This window comes from Oncorhynchus gorbuscha, linkage group LG10 (assembly GCF_021184085.1).
Source record: "Oncorhynchus gorbuscha isolate QuinsamMale2020 ecotype Even-year linkage group LG10, OgorEven_v1.0, whole genome shotgun sequence".
Lineage (NCBI taxonomy): Eukaryota > Metazoa > Chordata > Actinopteri > Salmoniformes > Salmonidae > Oncorhynchus > Oncorhynchus gorbuscha.
In genome coordinates, this window is record NC_060182.1 from 17,782,737 (window position 1) to 17,800,884 (window position 18,148).

Here is an 18,148-nt window from a genome sequence, read left to right on the forward strand (position 1 = left end):
GTAATTTTGGGGGATGTGTGTGTGTGCAGACACAAGTGCGTTTGGTGGAAAACACAAATGGTTGTACATTTTACAAACAGGATGAATTCGAGGTGTGGTGTTTAAAGGAGGGGTTTTCCATGAATGATTTAAGCAGTCAAGACAAAATGAATGTTGTCAACGGCCAGGCAGCCCATCCGGACTGGTCTTGGAGTAGTGGTTGTGTTGAGAGTGCACTGTTATTGGAGGGTCTCTTTTGATTGAACAGCATTGCCATCGCTCAGAGGATTAGCTTATTTTGTTCCGTCTCTTTCAGGAAGCACATGGAGGATGTTAAAGCAGTTTTAATCACATACACAACTCAAACTTTTATGACAAATTATTACCGGTATACTAACTCTGTTTCATGAATATCCAAAGATTATTGTTTAGTCTCATAATAATTTTCTTTGAGTTCACATACAGAACTTTATGAAAGCAGTTGTGACACATGAAGGTCTGCACCCAGTAGAACCTCATTTCAATCTCCTGTTATAACATGCCTGTATCAGATGCGTAGCAGCATAGGCTTTAGGCTATTTTTGCCCGCTCGCTTCGTAAATTGGTCCTATTCGGCATGTCAGCAAGCTTGCAGCCGGGCATGTAACCCATAGGTCTGCCTTTAAGCAAGCTTGCAGCCGGGCATGTAACCCATAGGTCTGCCTTTAAGCAAGTTTGCAGCCGGGCATGTAACCCATAGGTTTGCCTTTAATTTTGATGCTCCCCATCCCGGATCCGGGATCGTGACTACGGCTCAAGCTCATTACCATAACGCAAAATGCAAAAAAAATATTCTTAGAAATATTTCACCTCCACACATTAACAAGTCCAATAGCTCAAATGAAAGATAAACACCTTGTTCATCTACACAGCAAGTCAGATTTCTAAAATGTTTTATGGCGAAAACATAGCACATATTTATATTAGATCACCACCGAAACAAAAGACAAGCGGCAGCCATTTTGTCCCATAAAATATAAAATTTAAAAGTAGGATTAAAAAATAAATAATTCACTAACCTTTTGAAAATCTTCATCAGATGACAGTAATATTACATGTTACACAGTACATTTAATGTTTTTTTCAATAATATGCCATTTATATCCATAAATCTCTGTTTACAATGACGACATTTCAGAAAATGCTACTCAAATGTCCGGAGAAATGATGATAGCTCCACCAGATAACGTCAGATAACAAGCAATAAACATGACTAAATATACATGTTCTACATATAGTGACAAAGATACACTTCTTCTTAATGCAACCGCTGTATTACATTTATTTTTAACGTTACAGAAATCATCCAGGGGCTATAATATGAGACGGCGCTCAGATATTAGCAGTATGTCTCCTCTACGTTTGGAGTCCACAGAAACCCAAAATAACCACATAAATATTCCCTTACCTTTGATGTTCTTCCATCAGAAGACGTAGAATGAGTCATACTTACCCAATACATCGTTTGGTTTCACGTTGTGTGTCTCTGTATTAGCATATGCTAACAGCTTCAGCTGAAATGCATCCAAAATGACTTCTGGTCCAGCACTCTTGCGCATCAAAACTTCCAATTTACATATTATATGTCGACTAAACTGGTCAAACTATGTGCAAAATCGAGCTTTATTATGTTTTTAACATGTAGAACAAAGATCACTGCGAACAGACAAACCGGCTTCAATTGCTGGACCATGGAAAAGAACGTTCTCCAAATCGGCCGCGCGCAATAGAGTGCATGTTTTTCAGAGTGACACGAGCATTTTCGCCCGCCAAACGTTGAGGGCTCGTGGGATTCTCACAATGAACGCGCCATTTGAAAGCAGACATCGCGCTGAACAAATACATACTGTTCCCAGATCGGTAGCTGCCTGGAAGGGTGGGGGCGATGACGTCAAAGTTGACCCAACTTTTCTCTTCACAAGAGAGAGTTTGGGAGAAAGGCTGCCCTGAGAGTTCTGCTTTACATACAGACATAATTCAAACGGTTTTAGAAACTTTAGAGTGTTTTCTATTCAATAATAATTATTATATGCATATATTAGCAATTTTGGGAAAAAATATTTTCAGTTTACTATGGGCACGCACTTCCTCCAAAGGGGGCAGTATTGAGGGCTAGTCTCAAGCTTGCAGCCGGGCATGTAACCCATAGGTCTGCCTTTAAGCAAGCTTGCAGCCGGGCATGTAACCCATAGGTCTGCCTTTAAGCAATCTTGCTATTGGTGTATCGTAATGGGACATTAAAAATACTTTAAAATACTACTTAAGTCGTTTTTTGGGGTATCTGTACTTTACTATTCATATTTTTTACAATTGTTACTTTTACTACACTACATTCCTAAAAACAATGTGGTACTATTTCCTCCATACATTATCTTTGACACCCAAAAGTACTCGTTACATTTTGAATGCTTAGCAGGACAGGAAAATGGTACAATTCACAAACTTGTCAAGATAACATCCCTGGTCATCCCTACTGCCTCTGATCTGGCTGTCACGCCTTGATCTTAGTGTTTTGTGTTTTCGTTGATAGTTTGGTCAGGCCAGGGTGTGACATGGGTTTGTTTTGTTGTATTTCGTATTGGGGTTTTGTAGTTATTGGGATTGCGGCTGAGTAGGGGTGTTGTATGGGCTTGGCTGCCTGAGGCGGTTCTCAATCAGATTCAGGTGATTCTTGTTTTCTCTGATTGGGAACCGTATTTAGGTAGCCTGGGTTTCGCTTTGTATTTTCTGGGTGATTGTTCCTGTCTCTGTGTAGTGTTCACCAGATAGGCTGTAATTAGGTTTCATGTTCCGTTTGTTGTTTTTGTATTTATCAGTTATTTCATGTATCGTGCCGTTTTTCTTCATTAAAGACATGAGTAACCACCACGCTGCATTTCGGTCCGACTCTCTTTCTACAAACGAAGCACACCGGTACACTGGCAGACTTACTAAACACATGCTTAGTTTGTTAATGATGCTTGAGTGATGGAGACCCTAGCTATCCATAAATAAATTAAAAACAAGAAAATTGGGCCATCTAGTTTGCTTAGTATAAGGAATGTGAAATTATTTTCACTTTTACTTTTACTTTTGATACTTAAGTATATTTTAGCAATTACATTTACTGTTGATACTTCAGTATATTTGAAACCAAATACATTGTCTTTTACTCAAGTAGTATTTTACTGGGTGACTTTAACTTTTACTTGAGTCATTTTCTATGAAGGTATCTTTTACTTTTCCACCCCTGTACAGTTTTGCTCCAGCCTCAGCTAACACACCTGCCTCCAATAATCACCTAATCATGATCTTCAGTTTAGAATGCAGTTTGTTTAATCAGCTGTGTTTGCTAGGGATGTAGAAGAAGAGTGACACCATTCAGGCCCTGGAGGACTGGAGATGTCCACTCCTGCTCTACAGTCATGTCACCACGAACCTCTGCACTCGCTGGCAACAACTGACAAAAAGTCAAACCAATTACATGTGCGCTTTCGATATGCCTACTTTCTTTCAACACAGCCAGTATCGGCCGCCATATTGGGCTGCAACTACCCACTTCTCTCATCTGTCCCATTTCTCACTAACAGATCTGAAAACAAAAAAACAAAGGAATATCGGTCATCCGTACAGCGCATTCAGAAAGTATTCAGACCTTTAGCCTTTTCCACATGTTCTTACATTACAGCCTTATTCTAAAGTTGATTCAATTATAAATCTACACACATAATGAAAAAGCAGAAATATTTTTTTTGACATTTTTGCAAATGTATATAAAAAAACGGAAATATAAAATGCACATAAGTATTCAGACCCTTTACTCAGCACTTTGTTGATGTACCTTTGGCAGTGGTTACAGCCTTGAGTCTTCTTGGCACACAAGCTTGGCACACCTGTACTTGGTCTCTCCAGGTCTCTCCAGAGATGTGCCTTTTACTGAGGAGTGGCTTCCGTCTGGCCATGCTACCGTAAAGGCCTGATTGGTGGCGTGCTGCAGAGATGGTCCTTCTGGAAGGTTCTCGCATCTCCACAGAGGAACTCTGACTCAAGAGTCTTGGTGGTTCCAAATTTATTCCATTTAAGAATGATGGTGGCCACTGCGTACTTGGGGACCTTCAAGGCTGCAGAAATGTTCTGGTACCCTTCCCCCGTACCGTTCCTCGACACAATCCTGTCTTCTGAGCTCTACGGACAATTTATTTCACCTCATGGCTTGATTTGCTCTGACATGCACTGTCAACTGTGGGACCTTATATAGACAGGTGTGTGCCTTTCCAAATCATGTCCAATCAAATAAATATCTCACAGGTGAATTCCAATCAAGTTGTAGAAACATCTCAAGGATGATCAATGGAAACAGGATGCACCTGAGCTCAATTTCGAGTCTCATAGCAAAGGGTCTGAATACTTATGTAAATAAGGTATTTCTGTTTTATATTGTGTGTAGATTGATGAGGGAAAAAATCTGTTTAATCAATTTTAGAATAAGGCTGTAACGTAACAAAATGTAGAAAAAAGGAATGGGTTTGAACACTGTACACTATATTTTTTGGGGGGCAAGTCTATGGTAAAGTGCTTTAGTGGACTAATTTTTAAAATGTGTCATTGGTTTGATATCTTACATGGTTTATGTTGTCATATGTGTAAAGTATAATTTTCTGCCTTTCAACATAACTAATAAAGATCAATCAATCAAACTCAATCAACCAATGAATGAATGCTTCCTCTCTGTCTCCAGGTGCAGATGTGACAGAGCCCAACAGCTCAGACAGTCGCGGAGAACGTCTCGACTTCTTCCTCAAACAGGAAGAAGCTCTGACAATGGGCGAGGCCAACTTCCTGGGTGCCAGCGAATCAGATGGGGCAGGAGGTGGGACCGGGGGTGGGACTACACCTTCGGTAGCCAATCTGAGGGCAGCATTGATGAGTAAAAACAGCCTGCTTTCGCTACGGGCTGAGATGCTGGGAGACGATAACCCTGTACTGTTTGAATTCATGCCCAAAGGAGGACACTCCCTTTCACGTAAGTTACTGTTATAGGATGTTACACACACACACACACACACACACACACACACACACACACACACACACACACACACACACACACACACACACACACACACACACACACACACACACACACACACACACACACACACACACACACACACACACACACACACACACACACACTTCAACAGCACTTAACTGCTGTTTGAGTGTCACACAATACCACTGCTACAGAATCATCATTCTCTCATTGGCTTTTGTGAATTTAGTTTTTGTGTGTGCAGGTGTGCGTGTCTATTGCATGCTGTGTGTGTGTGTGTTCAGTATGTAACAGGTCTGTGTGATGGTGCAAGAGAGGATTACTCAGTTGTGACTCAGTGAGAGAACATTGTGCTGGGATGGCTCCCGGGTGTGTGAGAAAATCTTTCCTGGATTTCTTTGCCAAAGTGTGTGTGTCAGTGTGTGTGTGGTTTCATAAAACAGGGTTTAGCCATGTTCATCTGTGTGTATGAGTGATTGAATGATGTATTGTGAATGGGTGCATGTGGGTGTGTGTCTGAGGCCTTGAGGATGGCCTTCCATACCTTCCCTCTATCTTGGTGTAAATATAGCAGGATGCTAGCCATTGGTATAATAAAAGCTTTTAAATCGTCAACTTTAATGTTCCACTCACTGCACCTCTCAGTCAAGTTATTTTGGACCATTGGAATATACACTAGATGACCAAAGGTATGTGGACACCTGCTTGTCGAACATCTCATACTAAAATCATGGTCATTAATATGGAGTTGGTGCCCCTTTGCTGCTATAACAGCCTCTTCTACTCTTCTGGGAAGGCTTTCCACTAGATGTTGGAACGTTGCTGTGGGGACTTGCTTCAGTTCAGCCACAAGAGCATTAGTGAGGTCGGGCACTGATGTTGGGCGATTAGGCCTGGCTCGCAATCGAAATTCCAATTCATCCCAAAGGTCTTCGATGGGGTCAGGGCTCTGTGCAGGCCAGTCAAGGTCTTTCACAGTGATTTCGACAAACCATTTCTGTATGGACCTCTCTTTGTGCACAGGGGCATTGTCATGCGGAAACAGGAAAGGACCTTCCCCAAACTGTTGCCACAAAGTTGGAAGCAAATAATTGTCTAGAATGTCATTGTATGCTGTAGCGTTAAGATTTCCCTTCACTGGAACTAAGTGGCCTAGCCCAAACCATGAACAACAACCCCAGAAAGTTATTCCTCCTCCACCAAACTTTACAGTTGGCATAATGCATTCGGGCAGGTAGCGTTCACTGGCATCTGCCAGAGAACGCGTTTCCACTGCTCCAGAGTCCAATGGCGGTGAGCTTTACACCACTGTGCGGTTGCTCGGCCATGGAAACCAATTTCATGATGCTCCCGACGAACATTTCTTGTGCTGACATTGCTTCCAGAGGCAGTTTGGAACTCGGTAGTGAGGTTTGCAACCGAGGACAGACCATTTTTACTCTCTACGCACTTCAGCACTCAGCGGTTCCGTTCTTCCAGCTTGTGTGGTCTACCACTTCGCGGCTGAGTTGTTGATTCTCCTAGACGTTTCCACTTCACAATCACACCACTTACAGTTGACCAGGGCAGCTCTAGCAGGGCAGAAATTGGACAAACTGACTTGTTGTAAAGGTGGCATCTTATGACAATGCCATGTTGAAAGTCACTGTGTTCTATAGTAAGGCCATTCTACTATAAATGTTTGTCTATGGAGATTGTTTGGCTGTGTGCTCGATTTTATACACCTGTCAGCAACGGGTGTGGCTGAAAGAGACAAATCCACTCATTTGAAGGGGTGTCCACATACTGCTGTATATAGTGTCTCTCCCAGTGTGTATTTATGTGTGCATGTGTGTGTGTGTGTGTGTGTGTGTGTGTGTGTGTGTGTGTGTGTGTGTGTGTGTGTGTGTGTGTGTGTGTGTGTGTGTGTGTGTGTGTGTGTGTGTGTGTGTGTGTGTGTGTGTGTGTGTGTGTGTGTGTGTGTGTGTGTGTGTGAGGGTGCATGCATGTGTGTGTGTTTAATTTCTCTTTGCTTTCTTTGGCTGGTAATTGTCTTCTTTGTGCTGAGTTGTGTTTGTCTGTGTTTGAGGGAGATGGAGAAAGAGTCCAACTCTAAACCTGGTCATGCCCTTTTAGCTCAGCCCTGCTCTGATACAATAGGGCTGGAGACTAGTGCTTTGACTGAGTGGACCCCTACACACACACACACACACACACACACACACACACACACACACACACACACACACACACACACACACACACACACACACACACACACACACACACACACACACACACACACACACACACACACACACAAACCCTCTGTTGGCTTTAAGTGAAGAGATTGAGGCGCTGTCACAGCAGGCACGCTGCCTCTCATTTGACCTGCCCCTACTGAGGGGCCTCTATCATACACACACACACACACACACACACACGCACACGCACACGCACACGCGCACACAAACACTTAACACAGATCCTTGAGTAATGATATGAGTAGAATTCCAAGAATGTTATCAGTACCATTTCGTCCTTCTGAAATGTGTCTTATGTGCCTAGTAATTTATGATATGTTTAAACATGCCTCTTTATTTGAGTGTCAGCGCATTGTGAACCCTAGGGAAAGTGTTTGTTTGGCCAAACACAGCTTGAAAGCACCACACAATAGGGTGGTTTTGAGAGATGCCTTTCGGGATGGCCAACCAACCCCTCCACTGAGGTTTTCACTCTCTCTTTAAAAGAGAGATGAAAATAAACAAACATGATGTTCTTCAGAGCACTGAGGGAAGGACAAGCCTAGTGAGTTGGACAGATTGCTGCTTTCTCCCCTCAGTACAACCTACCCTCTATCCCTCCCCCAGGTTCTCCTTCACACTCCCTTCTGTCTCTCCTACGACCCCTTCCTCACCCCTTCCCTCTTTTACAGTCTCCTCTTCTTCCCTCCCTCTCTCATTCCTTCAGCCTGCCTCTCCATAACACCTCCCCACCTTTCCACCTCTTTAACTTCAAAGCATAGTTATTTAAATCTTTGGGAAAGTATTGATTCATCGAGCAGAGTAGTAGTGCGAGGTCACCTGCCCCATTTCACCAGCCATTGCTGCCATTATCACAACTGCGTGTGTGTGTGTGTGTGTGTGTGTGTGTGTGTGTGTGTGTGTGTGTGTGTGTGTGTGTGTGTGTGTGTGTGTGTGTGTGTGTGTGTGTGTGTGTGTGTGTGTGTGTGTGTGTGTGTGTGTGTGTGTGTGTGTGTGTGTGTGTGTACTAGTTTTCCTACACGATCAGGACTGCAATGTCCTAATAATTCACCCAATAGTTCTGAAAAGGTAGGAAAACAAGAACATTTTTGAAGGGCGTGGCTCCTAATCGGCGAGGGGTCTTTCTGAGGCTCCGTATCTTTGAGTGAGCAAATTCTTGCAGTATCTCGCAAGAATTTGGGACTTGACAAATTTTCTCATGCAGAAACCTGATTAGATATACAGCTAGTTAAACCAGAGTTAAAAGCCAAAAAGATTATATTCACAATGTCACTAAGCAAAAAACAATCAAAATGACAATATCCATTCAAATGTCAAAACATGATTTTGTTCAGTATTATTTACTTGATTTTGCAGACCCACTACTATGGTGTATCGTCATTAGCTAGCTAGCTAATGTTAGCAAAGGACACTAGCAGTATGATCTCTATCATTGAATCTCTTGATCCTCTCCCTGAGAATACTTTGTTCGTTATTTTTGATGTTGAGTCGTTATACACTAATATTCCACACGATGGCAGTATTGAAGCCGATGGCAGTATTTTATTTTGTTATGTCACCCAAATGAACAACCCTCAAGTGCATGCATTAGAACATTGGCTGAAATGCTACTCATATTTCAAAACTATTTCTTTATCCAAATGAAGGGTACTGCTATGGGACCCCCTATGGCTCATAACTTTGCAAATGTGTATGCCGGTTACATGGAGAAACAGTCGATTCTCAATCCTCTCAGCAACAAACATTTTTGGGAAACGGTACATTGATGATATTTTGGTTTTATGATACAAAACAGCTCCAGGCATTCCATGCTTCTTACCTCTTGTTCTGAGCAGCTGAGATTCACTATGCAATCTGACACACAACAAGTAAAGTAAGTTACCTTGATCTTTTGATTTTGTGTGAGGATAATGTTCTATACACAGATATTTACAGGAAACCCACTGATTGTAACAGTTTGTTGAGGGTTGATAGCTGTCACCCACTTCCTTTGAACAACTGTTTGCCCTACAGCCAATTCTGTCCAATCAAAATAATTAGCAAAAAACAATCATATTTCCACAGAACCATGGCTGTGATGCAAAGAAAATTCAAGGAAAGGGGGTCCTAAAATGTTCAGATTTGCCATTGAGAAAATACAAAACAAATCAAGATCTCTTTTTTAAATATATTTTTTTATTTTACCTTTATTTAACCAGGCAAGTCAGTTAAGAACACATTCTTATTTTCAATGACAGCCTGGGAACAGTGGGTCAACTGCCTGTTCAGGGGCAGAACGACAGATTTGTACCTTGTCAGCTCGGGGGTTTGAACTCGCAACCTTCCGGTTACTAGTCCAACACTCTAACCACTAGGCTACCCTTCCTCTTTCAAGGAAAGTCTCGCAAAAAGAATTATTCTTGCGTTCTCACTACGCAATAATTTAAGGGAATCGTTCACAAACATGTGTAATATGTTTCCGGACCCTCCCTTGGTCGTGCTTTCATAGATGAATTGGTAACCTCTGATTTACCATCCCAAAATACCCAAAATACCCCCGCACAACGTCTCCTTGCGCCAGGTGGAAACTACAAGTGTAATGGCTGCCCTCAATGCAATGGCACTTACCAATGTAGATCCTTCAAACACCCCCAAACAGGCAAACAGATTCCAATCAAAGGTGTTATCACGTGTTCCACTAAGGCAGTTATTTATCTTATAACTTGTCCTTGTGGTAAAAATGATGTGGGCAAAATGAAGAGCAAACTAAAAGTAAGAATCTCTGTGCATCGTAGCACCATTAGGTGGAAAACTCCATGTACCCATTTGCGGCCCACTTTTTGGAAGTGAACCACTCTATGTTGTTCCTTTGCTATATCGGCATAAAACACATCACCCTCCCTAGGAGAGGGGGTGACCTTGACAATTGGCTGTTAAAACGAGAGGCTGCCTGGATCTTTAATTTAAAGACCCTTGCTCCCTTCGAGGTCTCAATGTAGTCTTTGATCTGAAGCCATTCTTGTGATTCTTGTGTTTTTGTCATCTATTGTAAATAATGTTTGTAGGCCTATGCAGCCAAGTTGTATCTATGATCATATGTTATCCATTCATTCATTTTTTACATGTTCTATTTATATCTGTAAATCAACCAATGAAATCAAGCCACAGCTGGCCATGATTATAGACACCTGTGTGTGTCCTTTCAAACTCTATATAAACTAGTGACCCGCATTGTTACTCAATATACCCTGATGAAGACAGCTTGGCTGTGGAAACAGTGGTTATTAAATGATTGCATCTGAGCTCCTAGAGTGTGAGGCCCTCCTTTTCTTTTTCAAACTCCGCAAGCCAGCACCTCACCTAAACAGGTGTGCGTGTCTTCCACCCTCGGCTACTGTGAGAATACTTGATGATTATTGATGGAAACAGCGGTTTGTTTCAAATGATTTGGTTTTCAGCCTTCCCCAAACCATATCCCTAAGCTTAATCACTCAGAACGAACACTTAAACACTTAACCCTTTGAGTTGTTTCTGTTTTAACCCTTCGTGTCTGGTGATCTCTTAAGTAGGGACACTTGACAAGTAGGGACACTTGACAAGTAGGGACACTTGACAAGTAGGGACACATGACAAGTAGGGACACTTGACAAGTAGGGACACATGACAAGTAGGGACACTTGACAAGTAGGGACACTTGACAAGTAGGGACACACTTGACAAGTAGGGACACATGACAAGTAGGGACACATGACAAGTAGGGACACTTGACAAGTAGGGACACTTGACAAGTAGGGACACTTGACAAATAGAGACACTTGACAAGTAGGGACACTTGACAAGTAGGGACACTTGTTGACTTGACATCCTTGCTAAAAGTGCTGACTTAGGAACCCCTTTGCCCTTTTAACCTCTTGACAGCTGAAGGGTCAGTTTAGCCGGACCTTGGTCACATGTACGCACAAACACCAGGCCCATGTAATGCTATACTGTAATGGAAAACTGTCAATTATACAAAAAATGTTTAAAATACTCGGAAATGTTTTACTGCATCATACTCTAAATGATGGTGCATTGTGGGGACAAAATGTGGGTTGGGTAGAATTTCTGTATTTCGAATGGCACTGTAATTCCACCCAACAGAATACAGTACTGTACCATAGCTTTGGAGCACCAAAAAACCTTTTGATCACGAGTGGGTGTATGGTATTGTTGTTTCTCTCATTACCATATTTTGAGGCGTACCTTGTAAGAGGCTATATTTGTTGAGTGAGAATGCTGTAAGTCTTTAAGGCCTCTAGAAGTGCAAGTGATACAAAACAAATGTTCATTAATATGATGTAATGTTTGTCAACACTTTACTTAGCAGCCAATCTGCTTGTACCAATACCTTGTAATTACAATAAACTACTGTAAAATACAAACGCCTCCCCTTAACAAATTTAATTCACCCATTCATTCATTAATTCCGATTATGGTAGCATTGACTGTTTTACAGTGTAAAACAGTACATTTTACGGAACTGTACTGTATGTCATTACACAGTACTTGCTTTGATGCCATATTTATGTTACAGTAGGTGTACTGTAATATGAAATTCAGAATTTTACTTGTAAGATGCTGTCAAAATCACGCTAACCCCTTCACAATGTATAATTCATCTTCTGGAAAAACTGAAATTCTGTCTGTTAATTCTCTAATTATATCACCTTACTTAGCAGTTTTAGGTACCAGTGTTGTTTATCTTACAATCCCCAAACACACCTGATAATTATCTAGAAAGCACATAGTAACATAGTAATTACAGAATACTGTGCTAATATCTAGTTACAATAGTAGTGCATTGCACTATACTGTATATGTCCCATATGAAACCCTTCTAGCTAGTCCTTTGTGATGTACTTAACTGTATTGTGGGGGGAAACGTTGGATCTAGGAATTAGTAGTTAGAGGCCCACGTTTGCTACCTTTGTGTCCCTTTTCTGCCCCTTGACCCTTGACCCTTGCCCCAGTCAACCACCCTTCTTCTTCAACCCTTCTGCTTCACACCTGGGTTCAAATACTATTTGCTGTATTTAAATTACTTTCAGATACATATTTGAAAAATAAATATAAAAATTAACAATAAATATGAAGATTTATATTTGAAATACAAATATTTAAATACACATGTATTTTAACGAGAAGGGTGTAATTCCAAACTGCAATAATGGGTGCCTTCTGATATCGGGCATTTCTTGATATCAAGTTACATCCACTACTGCTCACCATTGTTCCGTGGCCGTATGTTTCACGCCGGGGACAACAGTTGTTGACAACTGTAGCATTGTCGCTAAACCTAACTATTTTCCTAACCTGCCACGCTAATTCACCTAACCTGCCAGGTTAGTTATCTTAGCCTACTATATAATCAAATAATCTGTGTCGAGAAACCATCAGTCTCATAACACCGGAACTGACCAATGGTAGGTATCAATAAGCTTTTCCTGATATCAGGGAACACCCATGAATTCTGATCTGCTATTACACCACATTCATTTCAACCCTGGTCTGATCTGCTTCATGTCTCTGTCTCTGTCTCTGTCTCTGTCTCTGTCTCTGTCTCTCTTGTGTCTCTCTCTCTCTCTCTCTCTCTCTGTCTCGCTCACTCTGTCTCTCTTTCGCTCTCTTGCTCTCTTGCTCTCTCGTTTCTCGCTCTCGCTCTCTCATCCCTTCCTCCTACCATTTCACCCCACTTTTCTCCTCCCCTACTGACAATGCCTGGGGTAGGGCGGAAATGGAGAGTGTGTGTATGTGTGTATGTGTGTGTCTACAGTAAGTGGGAGTGGAGGGAGCGGCAGTTGAACATTCCAGGAATCTGTCCATGGTGGAGCCTCATGGTTTTGTGATTGTGTCCGCTGAGGAGAGGAGAAGAGGGGAAGGGATGTCTAACCCACTGCATAACTCTAGAGACATTCCCTGAAAAACTGCCTACACACACACACACACACACACACACACACACACACACACACACACACACACACACACACACACACACACACACACACACACACACACACACACACACACACACACACACACACACACACACACACACACACACACACACACACACACACACACACATATACACACAAACACACACACACACACATACACACAAACACACACACACACAGCAACACATTTATAAACGAACACCATATGGAGTTTCTTTCCATTTTCCGAAATGTTGGTAAATTTGGTAAATTCTATTGTTTAAAGAGAGTATGAAAGAGATTGGTGTTTTTTCTCACTATTTAATCATGACATGTGTTTGTTTCAAATCTATCACTTGATGGTTTCATTACAGAGAGACAAATCATGTTTTTTTAAACTCTATATATCCACCTCACTCTCAGAGAAATAAGTAGTACTGCTAGGTTTTACACAGTCAAATATAACAAATAAGTATATTTTTAATAAAGTACAAACGATACATTTGTGACATACATTTATCCTTTTTTTTAAATGACTCCAGGTAATATGAGATCTGTATGTAAAACATCTACATTTAGTCATTTAGCAGATGCTCTTATCCAGAGTGATTTACAGTTGAGTCATCTGAAGATATCTAGGTGAGCCAATCACGTATCAGTCAAATATACAGGATACGTACGTTCCATTCTAGCTAAACAATGGATGTAGTGTTTTGAAACAAAAGCACATTTAATACACCTAAAATCTATGAATAAAAAATCTGAGAACAGTAATATTTTACACACACACACACACACACACACACACACACACACACACACACACACACACACACACACACACACACACACACACACACACACACACACACACACACACACACACACACACACACACACACACACACACACACACACACACACACACACACACACACACACACACACACTTTCTTTTACATTGCACCAGGATCTCTATGGAAGTGTTACCTTGGATACACCTACAGTATATGTGTGAATGTGTGGGTGAGTGATATGGTATTTTAAGGATTCAGCAATCCATGTTCACTGTGTTAATCAGTTGTCTGCTTCACTCTCATATACTGAATGTTAGTGAGCCAGCCAGGTAACCCGTGATGCAAGTCCGTATTAAACGCCAGTGCTGTTACCTTTAAGTAGGTTTTGGTTCTGCTAGGGTGTTGTGGACATGGATGGCGGATGGGGAAGCATCTGCCTCTCGTGCCAAAGTTTGTATGTTCAAATCCAGCGATAGATAGTTGATTTTGAGATTTATCCCAAACCTTAACCATTACCTTAACCATTCAGAGTTAATGCCTAACCTTAACCCAAACCTTAAAAATGTGGAGATAATGCCTAAAGTTAACTTTAAACGTTTTGAAATATTATGTTTGGAACAACTTAAAAATTGTGCGCTTGAGAAACATGGATGAACGTGTAATTCTGATGTGAGACTGTGAGGGCGAGTTGAAGGAGCAGGGTGTTTTCCTGATTAGACCTACCTTTGTTACGGTTCTCTCCCTAAAATGGATGCTCTCATAGACAGCTGCTCTAATTCAGTATTTTATATTCGACAATACAAGATCCTCATTCGTCTTCTCAAACATCGCACAAGCACACACACGTCCGTCCACTCTGCGTGCACGTGGGTGGAAGGAGAAGGAGAGGATGAACGAAAAAAGAGAGAGAAAAGAGAGTACCAGAGAGTACTCCTAAACCTTTCCTCCTTGCTGGCAGTGGAGAGGAGAGCAAGTCTTTCTGTTCGTTCCTCCTCCTCTCCTCTCCTTTTATCTGCGTCGGGTTAGCCGTGGCGCTGCAGCTGTCTCACTGTGCCCCCTTGCCCCCTCTCTCTCTGTGCTGCTGTTGTGTGGACGCAGACAGATGGTTGCAGTTTGTCCTGAGTGGGTGGGTGAGCCTCGTTTCCTGTGCTCCTCAGGCCTCCACCACGTCCACCACCAGCAGCAGCACCTCCGAAGTGCAACAATCCGACCAGGGGCCACAACAGGGGCCACATTTGATAGCAAACAAGGGGCTGCTTCCTTCTCCTCCTCTCCTCTTCCACTTCTCCTCCCGCCTCCTCTTCCACCACCCCCGCCATCCTTCCTCCGTCCGCCCACACTCCCCCTGCAGCCCTCTGAGGCCGGGCCCCTGATGGCCCCTGGATTGCGGGCTGGGGGACCCAGCGCAGCACTCCACTCACGCTCAGAGGAGCTGGCTATGAATGTAGAAGAGAATCCTGAGGGTCCCGAGCCCTCTGAGCTCCCACCAGAGGTAAGCAGAAACATCCATGTTCACCCCGGGTGGAAGTTGGCCCTTAAGACACTGATCTAGGATCAGTTTATCCTCTCTAGATTATAACCTTAACAATGAGGAGGAGGAATGTAAACCTGACTTGAAATCAGTGTCCAGGGGCAACTTCATCCTACTCCTTCTGTTTTATACCCTGGCAGTAGGGGTGGGGTTGGTAGGGGGTTGTATACCCCTGGGGGTCATATCTCCCTCCACAGCCCCTCTAGTGTTGTGTCTTTGTTCACCCTATTTTAGCTGACTGTGTGGAATCTGTTGTGTTTCCTGTTCTTATTACTTGTGTTATTACCGGTGATATCTATTTGTCTGTCCAACCTGTCTGTCCAACCTGTCTGTCCAACCTGTCTGTCCAACCTGTCTGTCCAACCTGTCTGTCTAACCTGTCTGTCTAACCTGTCTGTCTAACCTGTCTGTCTAACCTGTCTGTCTAACCTGTCTGTCCAACCTGTCTGTCTAACCTGTCTGTCTAACCTGTCTGTCCAACCTGTCTGTCCAACCTGTCTGTCTAACCTGTCTGTCCAACGGTTAGACAGACAGATTAGACAGACAGGTTAGACAGACAGGTTAGACAGACAGGTTAGACTCTAATCTGTCTGTCTAACCTTGGCTGTGTGTCTTTGTTCACTTCTCATTTCCTCTGGGTGTTTTTTCATGATTTTATTACCTTTAAATTCTATGATTTTTTCCTACGCACAATGTCTTAACAAAAGCCCATAGACTACATCTAGAACCCGAGATTGCATACATCTAGTTTAGAGTTGATGGGAAGTAGTTAGCAGTGATAATAGATGTAATGTTAGGGGTCTGGTGAAACAATGTGGTCCTACAGATGCTTTACATAACAGAAAGGTTTCAGGACTGAATAGAATCAATATCGCTAGACAATAAGAGGGTCAAGAAATGACCTTCTCCATTCTGCCACTGTGGGTGTGTGAGGGTGGGTGGATGGGCATGTGTGTGTGTGTGTGTGTGTGTGTGTGTGTGTGTGTGTGTGTGTGTGTGTGTGTGTGTGTGTGTGTGTGTGTGTGTGTGTGTGTGTGTGTGTGTGTGTGTGTGTGTGTGTGTGTGTGTGTGTGTGTGTAGGAGCAGCAATTGGTTTCAGTGGACTTCCCTCCCTACAAGGCTCTTTATCTCTGTGGACAAGCCATCTGTTTGCCCAGACCATGGTGTTCTGTTCTTCAAGGAGGGAGATATGGTTAGTGTAGGTGGAGGAGGAGGGGTAGGCTTTAGTTTGGGGATGAACACACACACCCATAGGGAGGGGTCGTTGAACAAACAAAAGTTAATCTGTAACCCCCAACCAGAGATACGAATAAATATTGAATACCCTATTGTCTTCGCCCCCCCCCCCCGTCTCTCTCTCTCGTTCTCTCGCTCTCCATTTCTTTCCCTCTTTTTATCCTAATTTCTCTCTCTCCCTCCACCTGTTACTTTACAGTAAAAAGAGTAATGGGTGATTGTGTTGCAATTCCACACAGACCACAGACTACAGCCCTCAGATCAGACCACTCACTACAGCCCTTAGATCAGACCACACACTACAGCCCTTAGATCAGACCACACACTACAGCCCTTAGATCAGACCACACACTACAGCCCTCAGATCAGACCACTCACTACAGCCCTTAGATCAGACCACACACTACAGCCCTTAGATCAGACCACACACTACAGCCCTTAGATCAGACCACACACTACAGCCCTTTAGATACAGCCTTTAGATCAGACCACACACTACAGCCCTTAGATCAGACCACACACTACAGCCCTTAGATCAGACCACACACTACAGCCCTTAGATCAGACCACACACTACAGCCCTTAGATCAGACCACACACTACAGCCCTTAGATCAGACCACACACTACAGCCCTTAGATCAGACCACACACTACAGCCCTTAGATCAGACCACACACTACAGCCCTTAGATCAGACCACACACTACAGCCCTTAGATCAGACCACACACTACAGCCCTTAGATCAGACCACACACTACAGCCTTTAGATCAGACCACACACTACAGCCCTTAGATCAGACCACACTACAGCCCTTAGATCAGACCACACACTACAGCCCTTAGATCAGACCACACACTACAGCCCTTAGATCAGACCACACACTACAGCCCTTAGATCAGACCACACACTACAGCCCTTAGATCAGACCACACACTACAGCCCTTAGATCAGACCACACACTACAGCCCTTAGATCAGACCACACACTACAGCCCTTAGATCAGACCACACACTACAGCCCTTAGATCAGACCACACCCAAACACTGATATCTTTTTCATCTATGTTTCTATTTATGTGTTTGTTTATTTGAGTTATTAATCCATTAACCATTTTTTTGCTTTCTGACTTTTTCTCTCTTTAACACTTTGTCTTCTTTTTATGTGCCTTTTGTTTATTCAACTATATGTGTGTGTGTGTGTGTGTGTGTGTGTGTGTGTGTGTGTGTGTGTGTGTGTGTGTGTGTGTGTGTGTGTGTGTGTGTGTGTGTGTGTGTGTGTGTGTGTGTGTGTGTGTGTGTGTGTGTGTGTGTGTGTGTGTGTCTGTGTGTGTGT

At 42.8% G+C, this 18,148-nt stretch overlaps 1 protein-coding gene across 2 annotated transcripts in view; it reads left to right on the plus strand.

Moving 5' to 3' along the window:
* Nucleotides 1-18,148, plus strand: part of LOC124045608 (zinc finger and BTB domain-containing protein 46-like) — a 145,608-nt gene that overhangs the window by 108,001 nt on the left and 19,459 nt on the right. For both annotated transcript variants that reach the window (XM_046365018.1, XM_046365016.1), the window contains exon 4: nt 4,736-5,020. In XM_046365018.1, coding sequence (XP_046220974.1) covers nt 4,736-5,020 — 285 coding nt within the window. The remainder of the gene's footprint in view (nt 1-4,735; nt 5,021-18,148) is intronic.